Here is a 15,000-nt window from a genome sequence, read left to right as displayed (position 1 = left end):
AATTATTTGACTTGGGTCATTTTAGTTTCAATAGGAGGACCTGAAGGAAGGAGCTAGTTTATCCTTGTAATGGCAAAAAGACTTGATTCCCTTATAAGGATAAACTAGCTCCTTCCTTCAGGTCAAAAGTAGTGTACAGAGCATCAATTCTGATGATGTATATTGTAACATACGAATCGTTAATTTTATAAAAGTTGCGCATTTCAAGCAAATGTCTGTAACCGCTGTTTGCGTTTTATTCCTATATCTGTAATTCTTTTGACAAACAGTGTTATATCTTTTTGAACGACCGAAATAACTTTTTATGAGAATGATGATGGAAATTAACGAAGCAAGAGGACTTGAACCCATAAACGAGGTTCGCTAGGGTGAGAGGCACCGACTACCCCCATGCAATACGTTTTGAGTGGTCTTTAAGTAAAAACAATACAAGCTATTTATTTTTGGGACTGTGTCATGCTTCAGTGAAGTGGATATCCAATGTTTTAATGCAAATAGCCCGCCAAAATGAACTGTATTATGGGATTGCTGAAAACAGCGATTTGTGCATGAAGTGTTATCGCAAAGATAAACTGACACACACAAGATGACGGATGCAGAGAACACTGCTTTATTCCCTACACCACGTGCCCGGCGAAACCGCTTACCTGATATTACACTGCATATGTACTTTTTACGTTACATCGTAGCCCCAGTGGACGAAAACAAGAGATCTCTCATTGGCTCCTTTTGTTCGTCCACCAGCAATTGTATATTGCAGCATTGTCATCTGTGTCTCTAGAGATTGGTTGCCAACCATTTATTTAACATAAAGGCATGATCTTTACCCTTTCCTTCCTACGATCAAAACGCGACTAGTAGTATTAAAGTACTACGGTACGAATTAACAATTACACCGGTAGCCCTTGCGGGCTACGGGTCAATAGCCCATGAGGCGAAGCCGAATGGGCTATTGACCCGTGGCCCTTGAGGGCGAAGGGTCTAATTGTTTTAGTATCACCCAACTAGTCGGACAGAAAAGGCAATAATAAAGTTAGCAAATGCAAGTTAAAGAATACTTAATTGGGAATAAGAAAGCGTCACGCTTTTCGCTATTCGAGGATTATTAATAATAGTCCTCTAGTAACGTAGCCAATCAAAATGCAGGATTTGCATTAGTCCACTAGTTAGGTGATACCAATAGTAGTATAGTACTGTCTATAGACCACTTTTACATTCTTTTGTATTTATGTTAATTAGACCTACTGCCCTCATTTTGAAACAAACATTCTTTTGAAATTTGCTCGTCGTAGCGAGGCTAAAAAGGCTTCTTAGCATTAAAACAAAATAGTATTTTATTTGGCCGCCATTATGAAAGAGGTCTATAGTACTACTAGTAACATAGTGTTCTTTGTTGTGTAGTCATGCGAAATTGGTGTTATTTTAAGATCACACATCTTATGCTGATAATAATCTTCATTCTCAATACCTGTCTGACTGACATTTCATTGAATTTGATATGGTTAGGAAAGATGTTAGGCCTCAATGCAAATAACAACAGCGTTCATGTGAACTCCAGCTCCAAAATTTGATGCACGTAGAAGAATGTTCTCTTTATACAGTTGCTAGAATGCCAAAATTTAAGACGTATCTCACTTGCACTCAGGTTACTAACAAAGCTCCCACGAATCTCCTCATGTGAAGCTTAGCGTTACAGCAGTCCCGCTAGTAATCTGAAAGTCAAGGGTTCCATTCTACAAGTTAGGAGTACTCGAAGTTTCCGAGCATGACCTATTCATCATCAAAAAATAAACCACTTCAAGAGTGCGTATTGCAATGTAAATCACATACATTTCGTAAAGTAAATGAGGTCTGTGCTAATTCATGTTAAAGCCAATGGCTGCGAACATTTTAACAGGTTTATAAACTCAAAGAACAGAGCAGCCCTCAACTTCACCCTGGAACCAAATGAACTGAGTGACGTCACAGATGACGAGTTTGAAATGTACAAAGGGTTATTGATAGACCCAAGTGGAGGAGATGAGACACTAAAGAAACAGGAAATACCAGAGGCAAGACTGAAGATACCAACCATACCACCGCCTAACTCCCTGGATTGGCGGGAATACGGTACGCAAATGTTGATGAAAGAAATGTTATTATTATTTATTACGTTAGGCAAGATAGTGAACGAAGGAGATCTGGAAATGTTAATGGTCCAAGCCTCTATGTCAGAGGTAATACTTCATGAAAAGACACAGTAATCGCTTACGGCGGTTGATAATGTCCTGAAAAATTCAGGACTAATAATATCGATGTCCATAGCGTGAGAAATGATGTCACTGATCGGATTCAGGCGACGAGTTATTTTTGTTTTGAGAACAAACTTGGTGTGGTTATTTCATCCAGCAGCTAGTATTTCACTCAGTGTTTCTCATGATTCACGAATAAATTAAAAGAAAACAAAACTCGCTGTTTCTGTCCTTGTTGGCCTTGTTCGGCAATGAACTCAACTCAAATCATGAAAAAAAAAAAAAAAGCGTTAGAGAGATTAAGAATCGCGTTTACCGCACACGGCAAACGTCAGGCTGAAGGTTGTGTTTCTCATAAAATCAAAGAGACTTGTTTCACTTTACTGATCTGATTTCGATTTCTGCCCGTTAGCTACAGATATCGAGCAACTTATAGAACGAGAGATGATAGTTAGAACAAGAGGATTTTCGTGCTTTTAGGACAAACAACAGCATGCCGTTTTTCGTTTGCCGTTTCACGTAACGCGGTGCTAAATCTCTCGATTGTCTTGGAGTATGTACACAAAATCTTCCTAACATCCTTTAACCGTTTTCGTTTGTTCAAGGTGCCGTTACTCCTTCCAAGGCTCAGGGACTTTGTGGCTCATGTTGGACCTTTTCCTCAACTGGACCAATTGAAGGAGCTTATGCTATCCAGGTCACCAGCGACTTCTTGATAATTAAGAAATCGTGGCTGTGTAGCGACTCCACAACATTGTGACCTCTGTGATGAAGAATATCGTTTTCGATAAGAGTATAGACGACGCTGAACCACATTCGATTTGTTTTTTAGCACAATATTCAGCGTCAAAGAAAGTGTTTATTTCAGAGCGCGACCAAGATCGTGACGCAAAAAAGAGCAAGCGTTGTCTACAATCTAATTGGTTGCGTGCCACGTTGAAGCGAAAATTCAGTTCGACATTTCAAGCAATTGTTGTAAAATAGAGATTTAGCATTGTATCTACATCAAACGGCAAACTGAAAACGGCAGTCTACTGCTCATCATAAATCTTGAAAATTCTTTCATTCTCATAACTTGTCTCATTCTTCCACGGCGTTTCTCCATATTTGTGGACAATAGCCCAGAAATGAGCTAAAATCAAACGAGTTTGCGTTTAGCTCATTTTTTATTTGTCGATAAAAGGCAAATTACTGCTACCTGACGTTTTCCGTTAGCGACTTTTCATTTGGATACATTGACTTCGAGAGAAATCAACTGTAATACCGACTTACTTTAATAGGGCAACACCGCCAATATTTTTTTCAATTTCTATCATTGGATGGGGCTGCGTTGTTAGGGAAAGCATTTTGTCATGTTAAGGAATAACTTTGTCAAAGTCATTGCTTTACCTTACAACCTGACGTTCAGCCCCAAAAATGGTGAAAGTTCATAACTGAACTGAAGAGTGAGGCACCGGACAAACGTCTCTGTTGAGATATGGAGCTGGAATGAGTGGATACACAGTCGATGAAATGCATTGCTAATGTTTGATGTTACTGAATGGGTGTGGAGGATTTGATCCCGGAGAAAAGGCGGTAAAGTGTTAATAGGCTGTGAAAGCTGTGCGAGGGGAAAAGAAAGCTTGGTCTATACAAAAGCTTATAGTTGCTAATGAGAAGGAACTATAAGCCCCATAACAACTACGAACTTCGTATTAGATGCCACTGTCGAATACGAATCTAATTAATGACCCATGATGACCGTCCTGCAGAACATTTAAAGAAAATTTAATTGATTAGACAGGAAAACTGGTCGACATCTCGGAACAGCAGTTGATGGACTGTAGCTGGGGATTTGGAAATAGTGGCTGCCGAGGTGGTTTCTCATGGAAAGCCCTTGTGTGGGCTCGCAAACATGGTGTGGCGTCCAGTCATAGCTATGGAAGATACCTTGCTCAGGTAATCATTCCTAAATGACGATAATGATGCCCCAGAGCATTCCGTTTATTTACTCAACTGCACTTAAACTACACTGTGTGGGACTTTGCCAGACTATTTAGATATTGCAACCCTCCCTGTCTCAAATTGTGAAGCAGAATTCAGGCAGGTCAAAACAATTGTTATTTTCCCTTTTTTTTTTTTTAATATGAGAAGGAAAAACGATTATGGCCCGCGGGAAAACCCCTCGTAGAAGAGTCGAGAACAACGAACGAACTGAACCCGGAAAACATGCATTAACCCCAGATTGCCTTTCATAGGCTTACACATGAGAACGAAGAACAGGAAAGGAAGAATGATTTACAACAGAACGAGCCAGTTAATATGTTTTCGGTTCCTCGTGCTTCTTGTTTTAATAGCAAGGACGTCAAATGTTATTTCAAAGTTGAATTTTCCAACAGCTGTAAAATAGAAGTCATCGTTTCATCAACCAAAATCCTTTCATAGATCCCATACTAAAATGATGACAGAATATCATAGTAAGAATAAGTACCAACAAACGCCATCTCATCGACTCGCCTTCGTAAGTGTTTGATAATAACGTACCGGGCATCTTTTTTAGGAGGGTTACTGCCATTGTGCAGAAGACGATGATTGCGAGGTCGTGAAGTTCCAACGGCTAGTTACAGTGAAGAAACTTGATGAAAATGCCTTAATACAAGGACTGGCAAGGTTTGGTCCTGCATCAGTTGCCATCAGCGTCGGTAGAAAAAGTTTAAAGTTTTACAGCTCTGGGGTTTACGACGATCCTGAATGCAGTAAGTCAGATCCAGGAGCAAATGCAATGATTGTGCCTGAGGTATTTCGTAAAAGTCGTCATTCTCGTCACCAGCGCCTTGGATCGACACAAGGCTCTGGGAAACTCTGTCGTGGAGAACATGCACCGTAGGCTTCTTGTAGGCAAAAATTGCCCATTTGAACCTTACGGCCCCTGGTCACTCCTCGTGCTAACATGAATGCACCAATTAGAGACGCTTTTGATTGTTCTTCACGAAAACCAACGAGAAAACAGTTTGTTTTCAGGGTTCCCCAGACCTCTTCTCTCCCTCAGTCAAGAGAAGAGCTCTGGGATCGAGATTGAAAAGTTGTAAGAAATTTTAACGATTCAGACTCCGACTTCATTGCGTTGAATACGATCAAATGCAAACCACGTAGTCGGAGTCATGAACCAAAGGCAATCAATCAATTTTGTAAGTACCCATAAAAACCGTATTTAGGTTCCAATTTTTTCGAGTGAAAGACAGCTTTTTTACTGTATTCTGCTCCAACAGCCAGACATCGTCAGGCAAACTACAATTGCAGTCAAGAAATTTGTGTGGAATCAGATGTTTTCTTTTTTTTCTTCTTTGCAGGTGAAAAGACAAATCATGGAGTAGTCGTAGTTGGTTATGGAGAGGAAAACGGAACCCCATATTGGATAGTAAAGAATTCTTGGGGAAAATTCTGGGGTGAAGAAGGATTTGTGAAAATAGCAAGAAAGAACAATTTATGCGGAGTGTTAACCAATGAGCCAATATTTGTGTCAATGAATTCAACAAACGTAGATGACCCTGACAGCAATTATCCATTTTTGAGGATGAAGAAACAGAGCTTTGTTGATGTGGAGAAAGAACTTAACGTGACATCTTTGAAGCTGTCGCCGTTTGATTATAAGAGATCTAAGATAGGTTATGATGGGCTATTTGGCAAGCCACGTGAAAGCTCTTAAAAAAAAAGTATAGCTAAACATTTTTTTCTTTAATCTTTAGAATTTTTTTCAAGGACTACTTCACATTTACAATTTTATACAAATGCAAAAAAACTTGAAACGAAATTAGTTTTCAGCGTCTGTTTTGGTTGTATTTTGACACTTGTTGCTATTGCTAAAAGTACGCGAAGAAGCCGGCCCTGACAGCGGGCAGGGAGTATAGGGAAGTGGTACTGACTGAAATAGCAAACAGGTTAACGTTGCTTCTCTGATCCTTAAAGTTTGCGACACAGATTGGACTTAGACCAGTTCGGCTGCGGGTTCTTATATGATCAATTTAATTTTCCTTTTTTTTCCCTTTTATTTCACCAACTGAGAATTGACTTTTTTGGTAGCAGCATCTTTAATTTAAAACTGCTCAAATCCTTGTAGAAAGACTGTTTCGTTTCCAATAAAGCTTTGTAATTCTTTCATGTGTCTCATTTTCATTCAAACACCCATCCAACGCCGATTTAGTACAAAAATGATGTAATTGGACTAATTAATAAGCAGCAAAAATTCTCTTCAATATTTTTCTAAAAGGGCATGTAACTGGGTGTTGAGTGGTGCACACATGGAAAATTGTTGCAGTAACTCAACTAACTTGAATGTTCTGTTAATTTTTGTTCCACATCAGACAATTTTTGTCAAGGAAAGGAACAAAGATCCTTGTGCTGTGCTTTTCCTTGGTCCTCCGAAGAATTTGATACAACGTATATTGCTATAGTTATTCAAATGTGCCAACCAGCGGAACAAAAGACCCTTTGTTTCAACTGCCAATGAGGCTCGGGTTGGCACATTAATGACAGTAGGTGACGTCAACGATATCTTTCCTGTAGAGAGCTGTGCTACTCGTCTTGTCAGGGATAAACAGTAGCGGCATGTCAACGAAAAACGTGAATTGAGAGACCACGGAATGGCTGTATTGTCTTGAAAATTATACGTTTTAAATACAAAGCCCTCAATGGTTTGGCGCCATCCCTCTTCTAATACGAAAAAAAACGGAGATTTTCTGTTAACAGTAGAACGACCTCCCATCGATCACAATTAAGGAATGATATCGCTTTCTGAGCAATCTTGAAAGCAACTTGCAGCACGTTACCTGTTCAAGCATGCGCTCTCTTACGATCACGTTTATGATATTACATTGGTACAGTTGCAAATGAGTTCGGCTTTTTTCGGTTCTATTTAGGTTCTTTTTGTCTTATGCAGGTTATACGTACTGTCTCGTGCCCTGGAAATATTTGGTTTTGGCCTTATACAAATTAATTACCGTAGCCAGAAAAAAAAAAAAAAAAAGACTGAGGCAATGTCCATCGTTAAATTCTCTTTGCAGGTGTTTAGGGTGTTCCATATTCCTCTGCATTTAAAGACAGCACCGGGATCCAGCGTTATGAAAAGAGTTACGAAAAACAATGACTGAGTCGAACTGAAACACGTGCCTCAGATTGTCTTGTACTGGCTACGGCCCTGAATTAATATAGAGAGGGTATTACACGTTAGGTCGAAGATATGAATTTTATGTTCGAGTGGCAAGAACGAGTGAGCGCAGCGAACGAGTGAGATATTGTTCTTGCCACGAGGCCACGAGAACATAAAATTCATATCTTCCAGCTAACGTGTAATTTTATTTTTAGTATACAGACAGGAGTGTTTTACTCACCATTTTTCTTTCTAGCACCGAGCAAATTTTTGCAGCTCGGAGGCAGGAATTACTTCAATTTCCGCATTTCTTGGTCACTTGGAAGGAACTCCTTGAATAATTTTAAGTTTTATGAAGTTTTACTCTTCGTGTTAGCATTTCCTTGGATCTCAGAGAGGGAATTTTCGCTCACCATTTTTCACTGATTGTTTGCAGAAACAACAATCCAAAGGCGCGAAATGAAGTCATCAATATCCTCGTTAGTGAGGATATGAAAATACGCCACTCGGGTCCGAAAGTAGTTTCGTATGAATTTTATAAAAGCTGTATTTTCCAGTAAAACACTCCTGTCTTTATAATAATTATGTGGACACAACAGTGGCCAGTGATGGAGCAGATAGATAGGGAAGCGCGCAAGATTGTTGTCGAGAGTGGGGGTAGACACCCATGTAGTTCGATTGCATTGTCGTATATGCCAATAAGTAAAGGAGGGCGGAGACTGAGTTCTGTTGAAATGGAGTACAAAGCCACGAAAATCAAAGGTGCAGTCAGACCCCATGGTAATGAAGACCCCGCCCTGGAAATGGTACGGGAGTTTGAAGAGCAAGCGGCCAGGACGGGACGTAGGTCCATTTTTAAAGATGTGGCTAAGTGCGCGGAGGAGTTTGGGTTGGAGTTGGAGTTGGAATACGTGCAAAAGATCAAGACGGAGGTGCGGAAGTTCCAAATCGAGAAGTTAGAGGATGAGATCAGAAACCAACAATGGCAAGAACGTCTAGTGACTACCAGCCTGGGGGATGAGAGTTTGAGTACGGACGGGTGCTTCTGGTGGCTCACAGAGTGGAAGAACAGCCCATCACACATAATCGCTGCACTCTTTGAGCTATAGGAGCAGCTCTTACCAACGCGAGTATACACGAGTCAGAAGATTCACACAAGCGCGGAAGGTGAGGTGAGGTGCAGATTGTGCGGCAAGGGCCCAGAGAGCGTGGCTCATATCTCGTCAGGATGTAGTGTGTTGGCACAGAGCAAGTATCTCTCTAGACACGACGCAACGCTGAAGGTACTGTTTTACGAGCTGTTGTACGATGAGGGAGTTATAGACGAGATACCACCCAGGCACTCATCCGACAAGCCCAAGCCTGTGTGTGAGTCAGCGAAAGTTAAAGCTTATTGGGATGTCCCTGTATACGCCAATCAACACGGTAAGATGCAATAGGGTGGATGCACGTATTGTAAATCATAAGTGAAAGAGAGTTGTGACTCTGGAAATGAGTTGCCCGTGGGTTAAAAATCGAAAAAGAAAGGAAGGGGAAGACCCTTAAGTACGGACCACTTTGCTGGGAACTGAGGCAGCAGTTCCCAGGATACGAGGTGAAGCAATATACCATCATAATGGGTGCCATCAGGGAGTGGTCACGGGAGCTGGATGTCACGATGCGTGAGCTCGTGGGAGGTAGAAGCACAGACGTATTGCGAAAGATGCAGAGGGCAGTCAATATCGCCCGGACATTCAAGGTTGCATTTCGAGTTTTAGATAGAGAGGACCGTACACACAACGTAGCTTTTTAGGATATCATATATATATTATGTATTATAAAGCAGTGTACGGTTGGTTGACCTAACGATGAACTCCCAGTAAGAGGATCCACAGGATACAATGTCTCGACGCGAATTTGTAGTTAAGTGTACGTAAGGAAAAGCGACGAAGAGACAAACTCTTGACTGTTCTGGACGAAGTTTAATACGACGTCTCGGCCGTTCGGCCTTCTTCAGGTTAAAAATTAAAAACTAAAAAAACTATTTACAATGAGTGCAAATCACAAAAACAGCAGCTTATATATACAGAGCAGAAATATTGAAATTAAGGAAACGAAACAAAACAAAGGTCAAAGCTACAAGGTGACATAGATTTAACAATCAAAAACAAATAAAGAACTATAGGTGACATATCGATAAAAATGCACCGTATTGGGAAAATGTCAACTCACAACTACTCAATTGTAGTAATTAATGCGGTGTTTCGATCTATATTCCCGCCTTTTATTAAGACCATGAGGATTAAGGGTAAATAATTGCGCAGTCCAATAGGCCTCCCTAGTGAGTAACAATTGTTCAAGATGTAAAGAATTTTCAAAAGACCTAATTTGTTCGATAATGATGAAATTGATTTGTGAAATTTCATGTTCAGAGTTATTATAGTGGATAGCCTTCACAAGTTCTTTTGTTCTTCAGCATGTTCGACTTGTGGTTACGGAATCTTACTTTAAATTCAGTCGAGGTGGAGCCCACATATTGCATATTATATATTTTATATATGTACATAGATTTTGCATCTTGCATTTTAACTTAAGTTAATTTTTTCTTTTTTACTCCACGGCTCACAGGTTACGGTGTTCGCCCTTATTATTAGTATTATTATGATTTTGATGATTATCATATCATTAGGTCTTTTTGGACCCCACTCGAGAGAGGAAAGAAATCAATTCATGCATGGTTTTGACATTGATGTCATCAAATTCTAAAATCAAAATCGCAAGGTCTTCTGAACTTTTATCTAAGGGAAATTGAACATACTTTTTAACAGAGACTGTATCCGTAAGGCCAGGGAAGCTTTTTTTAAATTTCAAAAGGCAGGACAATTGATCCCAAGGGTCTTAATATCCGCGAAGAAACGTATTAAATTTCAGTTTATTATTTGAGTCACTTATGTACATAGAAGCATTCCAATATAAACTCTCACTGTACCAGAAGAAGCCTGGTATGGCCAGCCGAAATATAGTAGACCACTAAAATCAAATCTACGTTGTATCGGCTCTTGCTCAAAATATTTAGTTTCTCAACTTGTAATTACGCCGATAAGATCAAGCCACTGATCCAACGTACACCGACAGGAATATTGTCCACGGTTGCTTCCTTCGAAACCCTAGAGATATATCTTTTCTTTTTTCTTACGAGTTTCCAATTCAGCATTTTGATTTACGAATAGTCACCTTGCATGGCACCATGATACAAAGCTATTTCGTTGAAAAAAATGTCTGTCCCTATGAATATCAGTAGTTTGAGCTTTCCAAGTACATTAAGAGATGTGTTCATACACATGTATTTCTATCTCATTAGCGAAAAGTGAGCGCTTTCTTGGTAAAGTGAACTCCAGATGTTCTCGTTAATTACCGGGACGGCATATTGGCAGACAACGTGGCGTCTCCATAGAAAACTCTATAAACTTGCGTGTAACGCTTCGACAAATAACCCAGTAACGATGTACCGCACGGACCTGAGAATTAGAGCGGTGGTTAAAAGATCTTTCCAACAACATTCCAAGATCTTGGCTTTTTTCATTGAACGATTTCGAATTTATTTTTTTGCTGCGTGACAGTGAAAACTATCTATAGTTTGAGGACACAAAGCCAAATGAAAAACAGAGCAGGCTCTAATGGTCATACCACGCATCTTAATTCCTCCATTCGCGCATAACCACAATTCCTTGCGCCTTTGACCACAATCCCTTGCGTTTTAAGAAAAATGTGTTCTCCCGATTAGAAAGCTGCCTCGTTCGTTTGCTTTAGGCTCACTCACTGCGGCAGCAATTATTGTTGCTTGTCTGAACAACATCTACAGACAAACCACAGAATCGACTAACTACTACCAACGGTTCGTACTGGAAAGCTGGTTTGCTAACTTAGAACAGACACCAAAAAATCGATACAACTTCTCGTACCCTGCAAACGACTTATCGACGACATCAACAACAGACAAACAACACACTGCTTTACTCTATCATAGTACTGCCCGACGTGTACGATACACGTACAGACCTTAGAACTATAGACGGAACGAAATGCACCACTCACTGTTTAGTCTTCACAGCCAATTACATGTAGGCTCAACTGACAGTCGACCAATAGCATCACGAATAAGTTGACCAATGACATCTACGACCGGGGCTTTTATAGTATTAACTGACGTTACACAAATCTCTTGACTCTCAAGATGACTTCCTCTCAGGTTGTCGAAACGTCAGTCAATGTCATCTTAAACAGTTCTTCTCAGGACTACACTCACCCGGACGATAGCACTTTACTTCACTATGATATGACTCTTGGGTTCAAACCATTTACGATATTATAATAATAATAATAATAATAATAATAATAATAATAATAATAATAATAATAATAATAATAATAATAATAGTAATAATAATAATAATAATTATTATTATTATTATTATTATTATTATTATTATTATTATTATTATTATTGATATGTAACATCACAGGCCTAAAAGGTGCTCCTGGCCTGGTCAATTATTTCCCTTGAGAGCGAGTGACAACAAGGGAAATAAATAAATAAATAATAATGTTATTATTATCATCATCATTATCATGAATTTAAATAAAGTACATTTTTAATGTGGATTATTTTTTTTCAACATGTATTTACTTTATAATTTCTACATCAGTATATGCTTGTGTTAAGTCAGCTACCATTCTACCATCATAGTTTTGTAGATCTTCAGGAGTGTAAAACAGAGTAGATCTCTTTCATAGGTAAAACTTAGTTGACTTGTTATGGCCCTTGAAAGTGGCCGAACTATAAAAGTAGGGAATTTACAACAAAATAATAGTAATAAAAAGGACACGAAGTATAAAAGTAAGGAATTTACAACAACAAAAAAAAAGGACAAACATATCGCCTTATGTTAATTTTTCGGAAATCTCTCCCTAATGCTTTTGAAGGGAATCGCCACTGAATAGTTTCGTTTACGCTTCATGTGATTCAGTGCTTACACACTGTGTAAGGTGTCTCACGAAGAGAATTTCATCACTGTGCTGAAATAAACTAATGGTGATCTCCGATACGGATGCGTTATCACAAGCCAGCCTCTCGCACATCACAGATAGCAATAATGCTTTCACACTTGATCTGGTCTCTGTTGCGCATGGGTGAAATCACCCATCAAAGTACCATGAAGAACAGACTGACCTCCAAACCTTTTTCTCAGTTCCTTAACGCCAGAATTCGCTTGATCACCTAAATGGCAAAATAGTCAACTCCTCCTCAGAGAAGTTCCTAACTCTTTGCTTGGGTGACTTCTTAAGAGTTTTGAAGGGGTATTCCGCGATTGAAGCATCCTTTTTGATGGCCAATAATGGGCCATTTGTGAGTCCACACCTGTCACTTTTCATAGCAATCTTAATGTAGCCACCGTCCCCCCATAGCTTTCCCCAGGAATTTTTAATGATCCAATAAGATATGTTATTGTGAGTTCCATATCCAACAGTGAGTATAGCATGGTTGGTCTTTTTCCCTGTTAACAAAAAAGCAACTGATTTTGAAAAAAAAAAAGTTTAAATTGATTTCTCTATTAGGACTGAAAGTATATGTTAACTCACCACATTCAGTATCATCGTAGATCCCGTGGCTGTAAAATCGAAAACTCTTTCGGTCCGAGTTTACCGAAGATGCTATTGGGCCATGTGTGGCTAGAGCAAATTTAAGGGAATCGGAATTGTTCTTCGTCACTCTCACAAAGCCTGTTATGTGAGTGATTGTACAATTCTCTGACTCACCACAGTGACAGAAACCTTCCTAAAAAGAATAATAGATTAAGAATAGTAAATGACGGTAGCAGTTATTCTAAATTCATTACTCTTCATACAGTGTCCAGCGATTTCCTAAAAATATAATCGAAATTCCATTGGTAGGTCTCAACTAAGTAAAGCAATCCAAAAGAGTGTGAGGGATTTAAGATCATTCCAGTTCCGTACGTTATTTCAATAATCACGGAATGAAAGTCTGAAAAATTCTGGCTTGAATTCTGCGATACCATTTCAAATCCGTCATGCATTTTTTTTAGCTTCGTTGCTGCCGAAGTAAGTTAAACGTGCATTTTCACTGCCGCCATCTTACACTGTAAAATAACGTTTACGCAAATTCGATCGTCGGCAATATTTCTTGTGGTAATATGTAGATTTAGCCAAGCCTAAAGGCGGAGTTCCCGGGGTTATTTATTCTTACTGGCTCTAGGGTTCAGTGAAAATAAGGGGTTTTGAAATTGCCTGCGTTTTGGTGTTTCCTGAACAAATTTAAGCACTTGTATCTTATAGACACTTGAAAAATTCAGGTGGCTTCAATGGGATTTGAACCCACGGACTCTGCGACGCTGGTGCAGTGCTCTACAACCTGAACTATGAAGCCACACAGTAAGGAGCAGGCAAGTCCCGTGAAAGGACTCGAGGAATGGAATAATTTTGTACATATTTGAAGAGCGGGATATAGACGAAATGTAGACTGAAGTGATCCTGGCACTTAACTGGTCATGGATTCCAATCCCGTTGAAGCTCGCACTTATCTGGTTCTTGGGTTCAATTCCCGTTGCATGAAACAAACTGGATTTTTGGCGTCTATAAGAGACAATTGTACGATGGCACAGTCCACTTTTAATTTTGACAGTCCAGTTTTAATTTTTCCCAGTCCAGGTTAAGTTTTATTCTCGGTCCCATTTTATTTTTGTGAGTCTTCACCACTTCTCTCACAGGTCACAGGGCAAAAGTCATTGTTTTACCAATACAGAAAGTATCCTAAACATTCATAAAAGCTAACCTTAGGCCTAATTAGGCCTAAACAAAAGCTTTTAGGCCTTAGGTGTTTAGGATACTTTGTGTATTGGTAACACAAAGAACTGTGCCCTGTGAGAGAACCGGTGACGAGTCGCAAAATTAAAACTGGACTGTGAAAAATTAAAAGTGGACTGTGACCCTCCTGGGCCATCGTATTTAAGGTTACCCTGTTACAAAAAATTATGAAAAAGCAATTTTTGCAATTGCGTAGAGAAGCCTGAAGAATTCAGATCCTGGACTTCAAGGGGTTTTAACCCGTGACCTTGCGATGCCGGAGAGAAACTCTAACCAACTGAGTTATGAAGCCACTGATGTTGGAAGCTGGTCATTTGTGGGTTGAAATGTTCCCGTGACGAATGAATCAACGAACGAAATGATACATAAATTAAAATGAATCATGTATTGAACTGCGGATACGAAATCAAGTGAAGCTATGATCCTTGCAGTTATCATTTCGTTCCTTGATTCATTCATTAGGGCAACACTGGTTCCCACAAATGACCGGCGACCAATATCAGTGGCTTCATAGCTCAGTTGGTTAGAGCGTCGCACCGCCATCGCGAGGTCATAGGTTCAAACACTGTTGAATTCCTGCATTTTTTAGGCTTCTCTACGCAATTGCTAAAAAATGTATTCATAACTGCGAGGATCATAGCTTCACTTGATTTCATATCCGCAGTTCAATAGATGATGTGTTTTCATATATCATTTCGTTCGTCAGTATGGCTATCGTTGCACGTCACAGATATTGAAGATGGCAACAAGTTCGTTTTTTTTTTTTTCAAACTTAAACATATT

The 15,000-nt window shown here is 39.5% G+C and overlaps 2 protein-coding genes across 2 annotated transcripts in view; one reads left to right on the top strand and one right to left on the bottom strand.

The window, feature by feature from the left end:
• Nucleotides 1-6,253, top strand: part of LOC137976116 (counting factor associated protein D-like) — an 11,349-nt gene extending 5,096 nt beyond the window's left edge. The window contains exons 5-9 of the mRNA XM_068823392.1: nt 1,898-2,109; nt 2,837-2,928; nt 4,011-4,169; nt 4,771-4,966; nt 5,561-6,253. Of these exons, the coding sequence (XP_068679493.1) occupies nt 1,898-2,109; nt 2,837-2,928; nt 4,011-4,169; nt 4,771-4,966; nt 5,561-5,916 (1,015 nt within the window). The 3' untranslated portion in view covers nt 5,917-6,253. The remainder of the gene's footprint in view (nt 1-1,897; nt 2,110-2,836; nt 2,929-4,010; nt 4,170-4,770; nt 4,967-5,560) is intronic.
• Nucleotides 6,254-12,010: 5,757 nt separating this feature from the next.
• Nucleotides 12,011-15,000, bottom strand: part of LOC137976023 (cathepsin S-like) — a 22,146-nt gene continuing 19,156 nt past the window's right edge. Inside the window, exons 8-9 of the mRNA XM_068823271.1 lie at nt 12,976-13,171; nt 12,011-12,890 (exon numbers count right to left, since the gene is read on the bottom strand). Of these exons, the coding sequence (XP_068679372.1) occupies nt 12,610-12,890; nt 12,976-13,171 (477 nt within the window). The 3' untranslated portion in view covers nt 12,011-12,609. The remainder of the gene's footprint in view (nt 12,891-12,975; nt 13,172-15,000) is intronic.

This window comes from Montipora foliosa, chromosome 11 (assembly GCF_036669935.1).
Source record: "Montipora foliosa isolate CH-2021 chromosome 11, ASM3666993v2, whole genome shotgun sequence".
NCBI lineage: Eukaryota > Metazoa > Cnidaria > Anthozoa > Scleractinia > Acroporidae > Montipora > Montipora foliosa.
The sequence above is the reverse complement of the archived record's forward strand: the minus strand, read 5'-3'. Positions and strand labels throughout refer to the sequence as shown.